This window comes from Channa argus, chromosome 13, assembly GCF_033026475.1.
Source record: "Channa argus isolate prfri chromosome 13, Channa argus male v1.0, whole genome shotgun sequence".
Lineage (NCBI taxonomy): Eukaryota > Metazoa > Chordata > Actinopteri > Anabantiformes > Channidae > Channa > Channa argus.
The window spans coordinates 18,650,199-18,667,693 of record NC_090209.1 but is presented as its reverse complement, the minus strand read 5'-3'; the positions used below and the strand labels follow the sequence as shown (position 1 = coordinate 18,667,693).

At 38.6% G+C, this 17,495-nt stretch overlaps 1 protein-coding gene across 3 annotated transcripts; it reads left to right on the top strand.

The window, feature by feature from the left end:
- Positions 1 to 222: 222 nt before the first annotated feature.
- On the top strand, positions 223 to 16,090 carry arih2 (ariadne homolog 2 (Drosophila)). 3 transcript variants are annotated; one of them, XM_067527610.1, is made up of 15 exons: positions 223 to 376; positions 3,125 to 3,669; positions 4,928 to 4,995; positions 5,242 to 5,314; positions 5,825 to 5,966; positions 8,470 to 8,591; positions 9,091 to 9,200; positions 9,849 to 9,966; positions 10,194 to 10,244; positions 11,348 to 11,369; positions 11,703 to 11,854; positions 12,126 to 12,269; positions 13,490 to 13,558; positions 13,749 to 13,874; positions 14,453 to 16,090. In XM_067527610.1, exons 2-15 carry the CDS (start codon positions 3,406 to 3,408, stop codon positions 14,522 to 14,524), a joined length of 1,533 nt encoding a protein of 510 aa, XP_067383711.1. In that variant the 5' UTR covers positions 223 to 376; positions 3,125 to 3,405; the 3' UTR covers positions 14,525 to 16,090. The 3 variants fall into 3 exon arrangements, with proteins under 3 accessions (XP_067383711.1, XP_067383713.1, XP_067383712.1); XM_067527611.1 differs by having other exon boundaries at positions 235 to 376; positions 3,145 to 3,669; XM_067527612.1 differs by lacking the exon at positions 14,453 to 16,090 and having other exon boundaries at positions 13,707 to 13,821.
- Positions 16,091 to 17,495: the final 1,405 nt, after the last annotated feature.

The window sequence follows — 17,495 nt, the reverse complement described above, 5'->3', positions numbered from 1 at the left end:
TTTGCTTATATCTGACATTCAATATGTGCGAACAGTATCAAGGAGCAATCATTGAAAGCAACAATGTAAAGATAAATCTTAGTAGCAAACTAAAACAAAGATCAAGTCAAATCTCCTTAAAATACAAATGTGTGATGGGATAAGTATGTTGCTCTTTCTTGAAATCCCACTGTAGTATTTCTGCACGGCTAAGCAGGCACTGGAAGAAAAGAGCGAGGAAGACGCGGACGTGACGTCACCGATAAGCACCACTGTAACCGTCTATCTTCCGCCGAGCAACCAGGGGAGTTCAGTCGCTCAAACCGCTCTAAGGATTTTCCTACACCAAAACCACTTCTGGCTGTCAACGCTGACCGAGCCGACGCTGCTCTGAGAGGTAAAGACTGTCGACTTTTACCAGTAGAAATAAGCGCAGTGGGTGTTTAAATGCATCTGTTTACTCCCGAGCTCCAGAGGGCCTTGTTTACATCGTAATCCCCGGACTAGAGTGGGTGAGAGGCGGGGGCACAGCGGGAGGGAGCGAAGATGGGGTGGCTAATGTTTCTTGTTACAGGACAAAATGAACTTTTGTCTTGAAAACTTTGGCAAGTTCTTTATGAAAACGCCTCACAGTTTAACCTCGTCACACCCGTCGGTCTAGCATCCCGTTGTAGCCAACTGCCAGCAGGTTAGCCAGGGAGCTAATCCGGCTAACGGAACATTAGCCAGCCATTCGGTGGTCTTGACTCTACTGCTGTAATGTGATTCTCCGCCGAGTCGGACCGATTTGCCGATGCCGAGCGACATTCAAGCGGGTTCTTGCATTGCTTAATATATCGTACCTTAGTTCCCTTCCCCCAAGGCATGTTATCAAACCTGTGCTGAGTCGCTGTGATACATTAGCCTAGCAAGATGTGTGTCACCCAGTTTTCTGCCTATTTTTAGCCAGGATCGGGCGGAATGCAAGCATTCGTCTGTCGCTGCGCTGGCACCGGGACCGGCTGGCAGGCTTCCCCGGCCAGCCTTGTTTGTATCCAGGTGGATACATTGGCAGTCAAATTTGAAGCAGTTTGCCAAAGAAACGACTTTGATCCGGTGTTGACCGTAGCTGTTCCGTTAAGTCTTCCTAAAGCCTCTGTAATGTTAACGTTTGCATCGTCGGCGTCTATTCAAACTAAAAACGCAACTCTATCTCTAACTTTGTTGTGCTTGCAGTTATTTTAGATTTAATTGAGTTCTAATTTAGTTTTTTGTCTATTTCTTGTCTCCAACATCCTCCAAGCTAAAGCATCTTTTGGCTATTCCTCTAAACTCAGGCAATAATTGTTAGTCCATGTCCTTTATGTGTTTAACAGCAATACTGTAGGATCAGAATATACAGGATATGTGAGTAACAGCTCATTTTAGATACTTTATTTGTAAAGTTTAATTCAGAGCTGCAGGCAGGCACATGACACTGAAGAAGGGCTACATAGAGATGCAATCAGATGGGGAATAGTTCAATTCCAACGTGTGGGGTTAGATTTTTTTTCCCCAACCTTAAACTGAACCTAACCTTCATCCTAATGCTAAAAGAGATGTATTTTGATGCCTACCTGACTCCAATCTTACCTAATCCCAACAATAACTTAACTTCCTGCTAGGGCCGGGGGTACAAAAAAAAGGTCTCATCACCATAATGTTTTAAAAAATATCAGCTGACATGGATAATTATCACTATATAGTTCAAATGATTATTCTTTACTTAAACATGCCAACAAACTTTTTTAAAATCAAATCAATCAGTTTGTTTTCGTTGTTGTTGGACCAGTGTCTTCCATTTGGTGTTTCCATTTATGGTGGCGGAACAAATGTGGTGGATTTGTTGGTTCATGGACGTTTAATTTACGTCATTTGTTGCAGAACAATTTCCAAATGAGAGAGGAAGCTTTTTTTCTAGAATTAACTCCTACTCAAACGTTTTCAAAATTGTGAGCTTGGCCTTTCAATATGTTTGTTCTATTAGTAGCCTAGGGTGACATTTTCACATCAAAGGCATGGTATGGTCATCAAGGCATATAATCAGTTTTAAAGACAGTTTTTTGTAATGACTCAATGAGAAGAATCATTGACAGTATACATTATTTGAAATGATTATGGCACAGCCCTACTCCCAACCCCTGTGAATTAAAAATTATAGAGTTGGAAATGGCCCCTTAAGAAAAAAAAAAATTTTTTCGTAAGAAAGAAAGGCCCCACTTTCTCTTAAATAAACTAAATCTAGGAGCTACTTTTACTGTCAACAATATGTTCCAGCATATTGGCTTGAATTAGGCATCTTGAAAAAACTGTTACTTTGTAGTACTGTAATAAATAATATTGCTGCTTTGGATATTTTCCCCCCCACCAGAACACACATGTTGAGAAGTTCATAGACTTTTATTTTCAGTTCTCTGGAGATCACCAGCAGAGAACAGTGGTGATTTGTTGTACTGTCAACATCACTAGAATCATTTTCACCTTGTCAGTTATTTGGACACTGTTGATATTTGATTTTTTTCCCAGGGTTTTTGAGACCTAAAGTGCAGAACAAAATGTTATGAAAACGGTTTGGTTCCTGGTGCTATTAAGGAGATTAATAAGTCTCAGCAATACAGCACATGCATGTCTTCGTATCTTGATTGGTGGAGCCAGGATTTATTTTATTTCTGTCTGTATAAATATAAACTAACCTAACACAAATGATGCATTTAACTTTTCTTTTATTAGTTACTCTAAATTCTATAGTATCAGACATTTTATTTAATTGATGTATGCATCTAGATATGCTATTGCTGTTTTGAAGCTGATTTGAATTCACATATGCTTATGTATACAATTTGACTCTGGTTTCTTTTGCCTTATTTACAGTTTCAAGAACAGAAAGAGCAGACACACAGCATACAATAATCATATAGTGAAAGTGTATTTGTAGGAAAACAAGAGAATTAAGAATTAAGTAAATAAAAAATCAACTATAATCAACAAGAACAGGTTTCAGCTTTGATCACTAATATATTTTTTTGTTTTTTCTTTCCTTCTTTTTCACCTGTTGGTACCTTTCAACTCTCTTGCTTATTTGTTTCGTTTCTTTACTCTATTTTTTCCATCTTTGCTTTCTCTCCAGTCCTTTTCTTTTTCCATCAGATTGCCCGGTAACCAGCTTTCCAAATGAGTGACGGGGAGTGTGACTTTTTCTGCTTTTTCCGCTGCTGTTGAGCGCGGTTATAACGTTCCCTCAGACAGGAAGACAAGGGTGTCTTTGAGCAGGGACGTAACCAGGTGGAAAGGGAGCGGGGTAAACTGGGAGCTGGAGTTTCACACAAGGTATTTGAGCCGATCTGTCCACTAGGATCCAACAGGTAGGCAACCTGTCTACCTGTCTGGGTGATTGATTCAATCGACTGGATGTCTGTGGACATGAACAGCCAGGCCTCGGACAGCAACGAGGAAGACTTTGGGGTGAACTCTGAAGAGGAAGATGAGGACTATGGAGGAGAGGAGGAGGACCCAGGCGACATTGCATCCTACTATGAGGGAGTATCAAGTGATGTAGAGCAACAAAGCGCAGACTCCTTTGACCCAGAGGAGTACCAGTTCACTTGTATGACCTACAAAGAGAGTCAAATCATGTTGATGGAACAGGTTAACACTGTGGCTGCTGCACTGAAGGTGGGTGTTGCTGGACTTTTCTTTTAAAAAATATATATAGATATATATATTTATTTATTTTTTTAAAAATGTTTACTATTTTAGGAATCTAAATCAAAAAAGAATACTATCATATTCTCAAATGCACATATCTAAAACAAATAAATAAATAATAAATTACTAATAACACATCTTGTATCTAAACCTTTTAGACAGACTTTGCCCTAAGATATGCAATATATTTGTAAAGCCCTTTAATACACAGGCCTTTGGGTGTGTATAGCAGTAAACATTATACAGATGTAATTTTTACAAAATGGTCATAAAGTGGTGGAGGTGGAGTCTTTGTACTTTGCTTGGACTAAACTGCTTAAGCCATGTCCTGCTGCCTCCTACTCTCCATGATCAGCATTCCTACTGTTAAGATGAATTACATGAGTATAAATTGAGATTTGACTATAGCTCAGTAAAGCTAATAAAACGATCATTTCTGCACTCAGTTTGTGAAATGTCTGTTGAAGCCTGCCAAAACGTGTGAGAGAAGTTCTTATTGTGGAATAGCTTAGTTTGTGTACACAGTAGGAAGAGAACTTTATTGATGCCAGTGTGTTTTAAAAACTAATTTCACTTTAGTATTGATTGGCACCTGATCCGTCAAACTAATGGAAGCATTAGTTGAGGTTGTGGTTGTATTTTAATTGTCATCCTTAAATAGTTAAGTGGAGTACCAATACCTAGTATATATATTTCAAATTGTCAAACATTCTTAGACTTTTTTAAAAGATCTATTTACTGTATTTCAGCTGACTTTGTGAGTGTGCATGTTGTTTTGCAGAAACTGCATAGTTTGTGCTCACAGCTGAATATAATTTCACCTGGGAACTGCTCACCACATCTATAAGTCTGCTGTTAGCAGAGCTGGGCAGCTCTCAGACTAGTTGTGTGTTTCTAGTTGATCTTTATATACATTGATACAAGTGCAGTATTTGTCACAAGTTTTTTGTTTTTATTTTGTTCATAATTTATTTATTGTGAATATAACTGAGAAAACATGCATTATTAGGTTGTGCAACATAATCTCCTGCTGCAATTTCCACATTTGTATGTATGTATGTATGTATGTTAGGGGGCCTGGTGGATCAGTTTTAGAGCATTGGGTTGGGATGGAGAAGGCTACGGGTTCAAATCCCACTCCACCAGGTGTAGCCCCAGCTTGGTGATATCAAAGAAGTAACTTATAAGTGCACTCTCTCCCTCTGATCTTTTTTTCCACTCTCAGGTTTTACCAGCAGTAGCAAAATTGATCCTGGTGCATTTTCACTGGCAGGTTTTACAAATACTCGACAGGTATGTGTTCCGTGTCTTGCCCTCAGTCTTTTATTTAATCACCTTTTCTCCACTTTACCTCTGATTTCATTTTTCTGATTTCTTATACTTCTGTACATCCTTCATCACACTCTGTTAACCTTGTTGCTTTCCTGTCTCTTATTCCTCTCCGTCTTCTCATTTTCTAAATCTCACTCTGTGCTAAAATTTTGAATGTTTGTCGCATATCTTCATGCTGCCTCTGCTTCTGTCCATATTCTCCCCCAGATACAAGTCCAACTCCTCTCTGCTGTTGTCGGATTCTCTGGTCCAGCCCAGTAGCACCTGCAGAATAGTTACTGTGAGTAACCCTATCTACCTATGAGTTACTTACCTACGTGTTGTGATATTCATCCTTCCACTACACTACTTTGAATAAAATGTATCAGACTGTACCTACATTTTGTTGTGTTTAAAAAAGCAAATAGCCGTGTTTAATGATTATGAATGTTTCTAAATAAATATGTTGTTGACCCACCTATTTGATTGTTTGGTTCCGTTGTACACACAACAAGCCAGGGCTGAGGGATATGGCTGAAAAATTAAATCTTGCCTCCATCCCCTAAGTGCTCTGAATGATTCACAATTTTCTTGCATTAGTGACTGATTGATAGCAGCACATGTACTAATCTCATTTTAAATTAAGGGATTTCTCATTGTATTCAGAAGAAAAAATTCCAGTTATTCATTTTAATTGGCTACATCTCTAGGGCCTGTGACAAACATTTCCCGGAATTTGTGAAATTGGAGCTTTCTAATGTAGTGCATGTGTTTGTTGGTGTTTTACCTGATTTATGTCTTTGTGTTTTAGGCCCTTCAGTCCCTTCAGTGTGGTGTGTGTCTACAGGTTGTACGGAGAGACTCACTGCTGGCACTGCCTTGTCAGCACTCCTTCTGCAAAGCATGCTGGGAACAGCACTGCACTGTACTGGTCAAAGATGGCACAGGAGTGGGTGAGAACCATGTGTTTGTGTGCGTCTGTGTAGTCATCAAAACTGTGGGCGAGTCACACTTTGTTTGCTCAGAGCTTGCAAGTGTCTGTTCAATTAACTGTATGTCGATCTTTGTGTTTTATATTTTAGTGGTGTACGTATTTGTTCACGCAAGGTTTCATCAGAGTTTGTGCCTCTGGTTTTTTTTTTTTTTTTTTTTTTAATCCTTTCCTTTTGTGAAGACCAGCAGGGTTTATAGATTGGAATTCAAGGAGTGGCTTGTAAATTAAAAGATAAGGGAGGTGTTTTATGAGCTTTTGATAACTTTTATTCAATGTCAAATTTACCAGGCAGAAAGTACAGCAGCCTTTTTTTGTGTGTGTGTGTGTGTGGAAAAGAGTGCTTTTGTCAGCGGGATTGCAGATGGGTGTGTGGGTGTGTTGACTGTTGACAGATCAATTGTAAGTTTTTGGACAGTATACCATTTGTTTATGTGCTAATGTTCATGCAGTTGAGCAGACTCTCTGTCCTGTAGAGTGAGTGTGCGGAAGCAGAAGTGTTGTTATAATTATGTGTGTGCTTTAGGGCATTGTGTGTCCCTGTGCTGCTTTCTAACAGTCCTTAATCTGATAAAGTTGGTCCACATAACCTTCTAAGTCTGACAGATATTTCTTTATCAGACTGGATGAAGGACACATTAATGATGACAGATAACCCCAGTCCTGTCTGCTTTAAACATGCATAACTTCAGTTGGGTAGTTCTTGTGAACTTTCTTATAAACACATTTTAAATTAGTGCAGTTGTGTAAAACCCCAATTCAAAAATAGTTGGGACAATGTACATAACCTAAATAAAAACAGAATTTAATGATTTACATATCGACTGTGGCGCAGGAAGGTAGAGCGGTTGTCCACCAATCTCACAGTTGTTGGTTCAATCCCTGGCTCCTCCGGTCACATGTCGAAGTGTCCTTGAGCAAGACACTGAACCCCAACTTAGTTGCTCCCGGTGAGTGTTGGCCAGCTGCATAGCAGCTCCCCCATCGGTGTATGAATGTGTGTGTGATTGTGAGTGTGAATGGGTAAATAAGAAGCAGTGTAAAGCGCTTTGAGTGCCAATAGGTAGAAAAGCGCTATATAAGTGTAGACCATTTACATTTACATTTATATCTTATCAACCCATATTCTATTCACAATAGAACATAGACAACATACCAGATGTTAAAACAGACATTTTACCATTTAATGGAAAATATTAGCTCATTTTGAATTTGATGGAACCAATACATCTCAAAAAAAGTTGGAACAGGGTGATGTTTAGCATTGTGTAGCATCCCCTCTTCTTTTAACAACTGTCTGTAAACATCTGGGAAGTGAAGAGACCAGTTGCTGGAGTTTAGGAGAGGACTGTTGTCCCATTTTTGTCTGATGCAGGATTCTACCTGCTCAACAGTCCTGGGCCTTTGTTGCAGGATTTTTAGTTTTATGATGCACCAAGTGTTTATTGGTGAAAGGTCTGGACTGCAGGCAGGCCAGTTCAGCACCTGGACTCTTCTTGCCATAATGTTGTGATGGATGCAGTGTTTGGTTTAACATTCTGTTGCTAAAATATGCAAGGTCTTTCCTGAAAGCGATGTTTTCTGGATGAGAGCATATCTTCCTCTAAAACCTTGATGTACTTTTCAGCATTGATGGTGCCTTTTCCATTGTGTAAGCTGCCATAGGCGCTAATGCACCCCATACCATTAGGGATGAAGGCTTTTAAACTATCAGCTGATAAAAAGCTGGATGGCTCCTTTCCTCTTTAGGTCACAGGACACAGTGTCCATGGTTTTCAAAAATAATTTCTAATTTTGATTCATCTGATCACAGAACAGTTTTCCATTTTGCCTCAGACCTTTTTAAATGAGCTTTGGACCATAGAACATGGGGGCACTTCTGGATCGTGTTCACATATGGCTGCTTCTTTGCATGATACAGCTTTAACTTACATTTGTGGATTGCACAGTGAACTGTGTTCACAGACAGTGATTTCTGGAAGTGTTCCTGAGCCCATGCAGTGGTGTCCAGTAGAGAATCATGCCTGTTTTTTTGAAGATATATATTAGGATCTTCAAGGGTCATCCCAATATTATGTTGAGGAACATTTTTCTGAAATAGATTTACAATTTTTAGGTGCAATTTGTAGCAGATTGGTGAGCTTTTGCCCATCTTTACATTTGAGAGGCTCTGCCTGTCTGAAATGCTCCTTTTAATACCCACTCATGTTACTGACCTAATTAGTTGTTTTTTTGTTTGTTTTATTTGCAGAAATTACTTTCCAGCATTTAGTTGCCCCTCTTCCAACTTTTTTTAAAATGTGTTGCTGCTATCAAAATCAAAATTAGCTAATATTTTCCATGAAATGGTAAATACACTAACAGATAAACCAAACTTTGCAGAGGAGCTTGTGTACAAGTTGCTTTTGTTACTGTCAATGGTTCTCAACTCTTTGTAATATTATTTTGTGTTTGTGTGGGTTCAGGTATCTCGTGTATGGCTCAGGACTGTTCCCTGCAGATGCCAGAAGATTTTGTCCTCCCATTGCTGCCAGGAGAGGAGCTGAAGGACAAATACAGACGCTACCTCTTCAGAGACTATGTTGAGGTGTGTACGTGTGTGTGTGTGTGTGTGTGTGTAATTTGTTTACTCAGATGCTATGTCAACATCTGCATGTACTGTATAACAAATGAGACGTCACAGGTATGTTGAGCGGAGTGTGACAGAGAAAAGCTCAATAAACCCTTATGTCTTTGTTTCAGTAAGTCATTCTCTGAATTCCTTTCAAAGTATGAAATGTTGATCTTCTTGCTCAAGCTCTTCATGGGCTTCATGCCTCACCATCTGGGTTTCCACATAAATATATTTATACAAATGGTGAGATCTGAACAATACAATTGTATTTACCCCATCTAAGCTTTTTTTTGCTTGCACTGGTGCTAAATGGAGTTAGTGATTTTAAAAAAGGAAAGTTAAAAATTCAGCATCTACTGCATTCTCAAACAATTTCCCTGCAGTTGGACAAATAAATCCCTTTATTTCTATTTTATTTCTCCATCCTTTAAATGTTACCTAATCCTCATCTCCCTCTCTTTCTAAACTGCAGAGTCACTTCCAATTGCAGTTGTGTCCGGGTGCAGACTGTCCGATCGTCATCAAAGTTCAGGAGCCACGGGCGCGCAGGGTGCAGTGTAGTCGCTGCAGTGAAGTCTTCTGGTAAGATAGATGCACCGCATGAAGATATAAAGGAGCTACACTCTTGTGCATGTATAAACATTGGGCATTATTATGTGAAATGGTTTTATATTCACATTTATAATAACTAAAATCATACTGGATGAAGTTCTATTTTTAAATTTGTTTTCTTTAGCTAAGAGAAAAGTACACTCTTGGACAAAGTAGAAGTGAAAATAAAATTAACTTCAATCATTTTAATAATTTACTCATTTCTATTGTTTAATGAAAATAACAAACTTATTCACAGATGAAGGTAAAATATTTTGTTTCAAGTAAATTACCTTTTTTTTTTTTTTTTTTAATTGCTGATTTAGTGTCACCCTTCAAGTGCCCATTTGAGTTTTATTTGTTTTGTTTTTCAGTTGTTGTTGCTTGTCTGCCTGATGCGATTGCAAATCCCATTCCAGTATTTAAGGATGTCTTACTGTGTAGATTTATACAGCTGTAAGAATTCATGTTGGCGAATAGTTGTTTACAGTTTTTTTTTTTTTTTTTCATCTGATCTTTTTCAGATGAAACACCAGTTTCTGGTGTTTCAGAACACCAGTTTAGTGGGTCCAAAATCCTTGTGAAGGAGAAAAATGTGACCTAAAATACCTATATGTTGTCTCTTTACTTGTTCCTCAGTTTTAAATGCCGTCAGATGTACCATGCACCCACTGACTGTGCAACAATCCGGAAATGGCTCACCAAATGTGCAGACGACTCAGAGACAGCAAACTACATCAGTGCACACACTAAAGATGTATGATGGGTCTGGCAATGAACACACACATGCAGTGTACTGTAGTAAACTCTGCACTTGAATATGCTTGCACATGTGGCTTACATAGCCACAAAAAATGTGTAAAATCACATAAAAATACGTTGTTAGTTTTTTAATATTGCTGTAATCTCACTCTGATTTGTTCATAATTGTATCATAACAATTGAAATGGGAAGTTAAATGGTAAATGTGTGTTTGTCCTCTAGTGTCCAAAGTGCAATATCTGCATTGAGAAGAATGGAGGTTGCAATCACATGGTGAGTCAGAGCTGAAAATCACACTTTCCTAGAACACAGGAAATGCTATAATTATAGCCAGATACTGGCAGCTCAAGTCCTCAACTTTGATAGTTTATATTCCTATGTAGATATAGTTGCTTCATTCAAATATTCAGGTGTCTTTGCTCTTGGTACACTCTTCTCTTATAAATTTAATAAAATGGTGAAATTGGTAAAAGTCCCATTTATTGTTAATCAAAAGCCAGCTGTGGTGCTGAGTACCACCTTAATTTATTATTCAATAAATCTAGAAGAATGTAATTTTCCTCTGAAGTGTGATAAAGTAAAATTACAAGTAGCCTAAAATTGAAGTACTCCTGTAAAGTACAACTGCCATAAAATGGTGGTCAGGTACTCGAGTAAATGTACTTGGTTACTTACCACCTCTGCATAGCATGATGCTGCCCCCACCATGATTTACCACAGTGGTGATTTTAGACAGGCGATAAACACACAGTGTTTTGTCAGACATAGTGTGTTCAGGCTGAGTTTTTGTCTCATCAAACAGGTGAATCTTTGGCTTTCTTTTCTTGGAGTCCTATGAATGTTGTTAATGTTGTTGATCAGTGGAGTGTCGGACGCTCATCTTTCTTGCTTGGGTTTTTCTTGACAGGCAGTGTGAATTGTTTGACCTTATATCCAGGTGTCTCTCTTTCTAAACTTTTTGTAATGAATTCCACAGATGCACACAAGTCTTGGACATATGTTAAGGTTAATAAAGCAAACAATTTGTTTTTGTAAATCAGACAAAAAAAACTACATGTTTGTCATTATAGTAAATTATTCACTGCATATAGTGATGGGTAGAAATGACGGTTGCATCCGTTTTTTAAGTCTTAAAAACACAGTGTGAAGAAAGTCAAGTAGTGTGAATACTTTCTGAAGTCATTTATGTTACATGTGGTTTGCAACACGTTGCAAGCTTTAAATGTGACAGTCCAGTTGTGTAAAATCCACCACTAATTAGGTTTCATACAACAACATTCAGTTGCTCAGGTTGATTAGGAGGATGGGTTTGATTCACACACTTGTAAATAAGGTCTCTGCTTCACTAATTTGATCCTTCTATGTGTTTCTTTCAGCAATGCTCAAAGTGCAAACACGGTAAGTAGTCTCAAAGTGTCACCTGCCTGAACTGCCAGACGACAGTCATTCATACTTACAAGACAAAAATGACATAACTACCAATATTTTCTTAAATCTTAAATGAACATGTGGTTTTATAGAGTATGCAACATTTTTTTTTTTTAAATCACAATTTCTGATACTTCAGTATTCCCTTTGTGTCAACTAGTATATCCCAAAAGACACCAGCTTCTTCTGCTTAGGTTGATATATAATACAAAGTGTAAACTGCAGTCAGTTACCATAATTACTGTATAAATTATGTTTGTGCGGAGTGGAGAGTCCATCAGGCTGCATTTTGTCTCCTGACAGATTTCTGCTGGATGTGTCTTGGTGATTGGAAGACTCATGGCAGTGAATACTATGAGTGCAGCCGCTACAAAGAAAATCCTGATATAGTAAACCAGAGCCAGCAGGCTCAGGCCAGAGAGGCTCTCAAGAAATACCTCTTCTACTTTGAGAGGGTGAGGTTTTTTCTTTCACTATAAGGGGTCTTCAATCATATTTTGCTTAAAAAAATGAAACAGTAACTTGAAAATCTTTCCATATACACTTTTGTTTTCCAATCAAATGCTAAAAGCAAATCAGATGAGCTTTTATCAAACTCAAGTCTAGTGGGGGATTAACATATTAAATTTACTGTTAACTCCTGTGTGAATGTTGGGAGGGATATAGATATGCAGGAGGAATATTTGTTTTGTGCTTCCTTGTCACGGTTCATCTTTATCCACCCAGTGGGAGAATCACAACAAGTCTCTGCAGTTGGAGGCTCAGACATACCAGAGGATCCAGGAGAAGATCCAGGAGAGGGTAATGAACAACCTGGGAACCTGGATTGACTGGCAGTACCTGCATAATGCTGCAAAACTACTAGCTAAGGTAAACAGCCACCAAACTGCAACTATGTGCGTATACTTGTTGCATAGGTAAGTGACTCAAAACTATTTTTACAAAGTGGTTCAAATTCATGTCATTGAAGCCAAACCTATATACACTATAATGAGTATTGAATTTATCATATATACCTGAGCGATGAAGCTTCAGCTTCGGGCTCAAAATGTTCTGCTCTTGTGATATAAAATAAATATTTTTTTGTAGTGGGAACAGTCTTTTTTTTTTGTTCTGAATGGCTCAAATTTTGGGGGCTGAGCACCTGGATGAATTAAATGTGCAATAGACATTAACTAGAGGCAGTAAGTAAAAATCAATGGAGGGCGGCAGTGGCTCAGTTGGTAAAATGGCCGCCTACCGACCATAGGTCAGAGATTTACGCCCCGTTCTTTCTGACCACATGTGCACGTGTCCTTGGGCAAAACACTTAACCCCCAACAGCCCAACCCCATTCCCCGCCATGCACTACCGGTCCTAAGCACAGTAGTAAGGGGAGGGTTGCATCACGAAGGGCATCCAGTGTAAAGGGCATATCAAATCAACATGCGGACAAATGATCTGCTGTGGCGACCCTGAAGTCACAGGACAAGCTGAAAGGAATTCATAAGTGAAAATCTATGAGGAGGAGATGGGCAGAAAGGATAAGTTTACACAAATATCACATCGTAATGTTTATGGATGAGTTCCGATTATGAAACTGAAGAGTCCATAATTTTACTTTTAATTAACTTTGTTTAATTTAACGTGTTTTATGGCTGTCAATGACAGCACAAGTAAAAAAATATAAACAAGGAAAAAAGAGTGATGTCTACGAGCATGTGATTATTACACTTAAATTCGACCATGCAGTCCCCTATATTTTCGAGACTCAAGCCGCCAGGGTTGCTACTGTCTTCATCAGATCTAAAAGAGCTCTGAACTCTGACAGATCTGATGATTTAACTGCTCATCTTCTTAACTTTGTCTTTTCTATTTGGAAGAGTCATGTAGCCTGTTATTGGCCTGTCTTATGGCTTTAAATGTGACACCTCTAAGGTTTAAAACTACCTATGTATTCTCTAGCACCTTTTTATAGCAGTGAACAGGCAGATTGGAAGTCATCTTAATTGTTGCAGTGATTTTACATATTGACAACCTCTGCTTTGGAATGAGCACTTTCCAAACTGTCCTCAGTACATGATGAGTGTGCCTTGTCTTTTTCTTTCCAGTGTCGCTACACACTGCAGTATACATACCCCTACGCCTATTACATGGAGTCTGGCCCACGCAAGAAGCTGGTAAAAAGCAAACTTCTCTCTCACCTTATAGTTATAGCAAGGGTGATTTTTGTTTCGTCTTTACCCATCTTTACCTGCCTTCCTACAGCCAATTTACTCTTTACCAAATATGGTTAAACTTGTCTTTAATCATCTTTGTTTTTCACAGTAGTGTTCGACTCATTTGCCCTGTTGTTGATCCTATCTTCAGTTTGAGTACCAGCAAGCTCAGCTGGAAGCAGAGATAGAAAACCTGTCGTGGAAGGTGGAGCGGGCGGACAGCTACGAGAGAGGAGTAGTGGGAGGCGAGGGGGAGCTCAGCGCTAGTGACAGAGGGGTAAGAGAAAATTATACAGTTAAAAGAAAACGTATTTGCAATTTCCTGGTTTTCTGCATAAATTGGTCATGAAATGTGATCTGATATACACTAGGGTCAACAAACACAATATTCTTAAGCTGGTAAAACAAAATGATCATCTTGCATGTCTTTACTGAACACACACTTTAAACACTGCACTTTGAAATTCAAACTGGCAGGTAATCTCATGTTATGTGAGCACAATTGGCAATGTTTTTTATATTCTGATTCTGTTCTGTTTTAAAACTGTACTTTAAAAATCAGGAAAAAAAAACAACCAGAGTTTTCAAAATAGCCAGAAACTTCTAATTTAATTTTATTTAATAATATATATATTTTATAATATATGCCAATAATTAGTTGAGTGTGGCTCATTGATGTATGTTTTTAATTCATTTTTGGACAACAGTTAAACTGACCGTGCTACTTGGTAGAATTAACTAATTGAAAGTTCTGGTCTTGATGGGATTTGTTGACAAAAATGCAGAATATCATCAGGCTTCCATTTTAACAACAAAGATGTTAATATCAAAATATTATATGTTGTTGTTTCACAGGATCTGGAGAATCAGATGCACATTGCTGAGCAGAAGCGACGCACGCTGCTGAAGGATTTCCACGACACCTGAAGCTCCATCGCAACTGCAAAGCACCAGCATCATCTTCTTTCCTTCCTTTTCTCCTATCTTTGCTTCTTTCCATGATCATCACTCAATGCAGTCATACTGCCCCCTCCTTTGGCTTCTTTACACTCCCTCATTTGCTTTTTCTTTTTTGTCTTCCCCTCCTCTCATTCCCGTAATGCTGCAGGCACACAGAATGGCACGATTGTATCTGCCCTTTCCCCTTCCCATCACTCAACCTCTTTACATGTTTTGGCTTCACAGCATTACATTTACTGTGGTTACACATGTAGCTTTTTTAGATCTTATAATAAAGGTCATGGTTTTGAGGTTTTGTCATGCTACTCGTTGAAAAAAGAGCAGTTAGTCTCCAAACTTGTATAGTCCTAGAATTATTCCATAATTGCAGGATTTAAAAAAGACGAGGAGATGAAACCTCTAATAATGGAGAATCTTTTGTTAAGCAGATGAAGATGTGGGAGAAGGATCTTTATTTTTTTCTTCAAGGTGACGGTGCTGATTATGCATCTGTATTTAGTGGTTTTACATGGAACATAATGACCAGCAGGCACTTGTTGGTAGTACCTGGTACCTTAGCACTTGCGAAGTTGCAAAGCAGACCTTTCACCACATTTTAATTTCAGCTTCCTCTCCAGAGCTGCAAGAGGCTTACGGAAACAATTCTAGATGAAACATGCCACTGCCCTGGCTCTGTTTCAAACAAATGTTATTCAATCGGGGCATGTGCAACTTGATAAGCCAGTTAACAAAGCTCAGTGGAGATCTTTCATAGACCTTTTTAAATGTTCTGCCAAAAATATGAAATGGTGTGTTTGCTGTGAAAAATGGTGACCTCACAGCTCCCATGTACTCCACAAATTACTCCTTAAGATACAGTATTTTCCTACATATAATGCATGATCATGTATTAAAGAATATGACGAATGTGTGTTTAGAGGACTACGTTTTTAGATTTAGTTGCCAGTGATTCACAATAAACACACCTTCCCAGTGTGTTTTTGTCAGTGCCAAACCAGGAGACATTCAGCCACTACTGCCAGCAAATAGTTGCTAGTCCTTAGGTGTTAAGTAAAACTACTGAACTTCCTTTTCCCGCTCTTGTCTCTTTTCGCTCACACTGGTTTGTGTTTGATGCAACTAAATGTGAGCCTAACCTCCATAGATGATGAAATTGTTTGGAAGAAAAGCAAGTGTAATCTCAGTGAGTCACGCTACAGCATTATGAACTGACATAGCATGCACACATTGTGTCACACTCATGCTCAAAACACTCCACTGCAGAAAATAAACATTAACAGTTAATTTGTCTCCATCCTCCATCTCGTGCACCACCTCTTTTTTTAGATTCATGCTCTCACTTTTTCTTTTCTCGGTATTATCTTTTGTTCCTGCTCACATTGTTCACTTTTCTTCTGGTAAATGGCTGTTGAGATAGATAGATCGTTTAAACAAAATTTTGAAAAAATAAAAAAAAAATTTAAAAAAAGCTGTAATTTTCAACGGTTGTACATTAATACAGAAATAGAGTTACTGAGAGTTTTTAAAACCGGACCCTGTTTCTTGTGTGTTTATTACACATGCATGAATACACATACACACAGATATCAGATACTTTGGGCAGAAATGCACTGCAATTCAAATGAAAGAAGTGATGTAATGGAAGACGTGCCTCAAGTGGTAGCTTCTATATTTTAGGAGAGAAGTGGATGGTTTCGTAATCTTTGTGGGGAAACCTGTGCTTTGATAAAGGGTTACAGATTAATTCTTCATAATAAACGGATTTAATGGCTTTAAATCATTGCAATGAGGTGAATAAGGTCACGTATTAGAATGATAAGACACATTGAGGCACTGCTTTTATAGCCTATACACTAGAAGACAAATTGATTAGTTAAATGTTAGTCATCATACTCACACTCATTATTATTAGATCTGTATTAAGAGTTTCCCAATTCTGTGTTGCAAATGAATGCCAGAAGGAAGTTTGTGCCGTAGGTGGTCTCTATCCTGCTTCTGTCTTAAATGGATTTCTGTGGACATTTGGAAAGAGTCCTCCACAAACAACTGTGGAAATGAATACAGAGGAGTTGCTGTAAGGAACCAGGCCACCTCAGACATAATCAACACCTTATTTGAAAAAGTGGCCCAGGCCTCTGCTACAACCTAATTTAGTTATAGGTAATTGTCTGCCAAGCTGGTTTTATAGCTCCACTGCTCCATGTAACGTGTGTGTGACCCTGTTTCACCTTCACGGTGTTGCGCACAAACTAGGGAGGATTGCACCCTCAAGTGTTTATTCCAAAGAAAGACAGCCAGATGCTTCCTGTTATATAAGCGCAGTTTGTAAGGCACTGATTGCAGATATATTTTACATGTCTGGCTCTCGTGTGCAGATATATTTTACATGTCTGGCTCTCGTGAGTTCCAGCAGCCCCTTCCAAAATAACAACATACTCTAGTACATGTTTCTTTTTGTATCACAGCCATAACATTATGACCACCTGTGCAATTTAATGCAATCCAAATACAGCGGCTCTGCCATGAATTCTACTTTCAGATTGAAACTGTCTGAAAGGTAAAATTCTACTGTGTGTTTATTATTGAGGTCAAAGTGAGTAGTGGATTCGTACTGGAGTGGATTCTAATGTTTTGGCCACCTGCCTCATGAGGGTATAAATAGGGTATGTGTGTATTTAATACACATAGAGGAAATTTGAAGCAATTTGATAAATCCAACTTTATAACAAATTAGCTTTATATATACTCAGAGATGACTATATATGACTCAGAGATGGTAGAAAAGTTGTTAATGAATTGCAGGGCTAGTGATTTGATTCCCAGTTCCTCCTGGCCACAGGTTGAAGTGCCCTTGGGCAACACCCTGAACCCTAAGCTTTGATGAAGGCCTGATGAGGCCAAACCATGGACAGCCCTTAATATATCTGGTTAAAGGTAA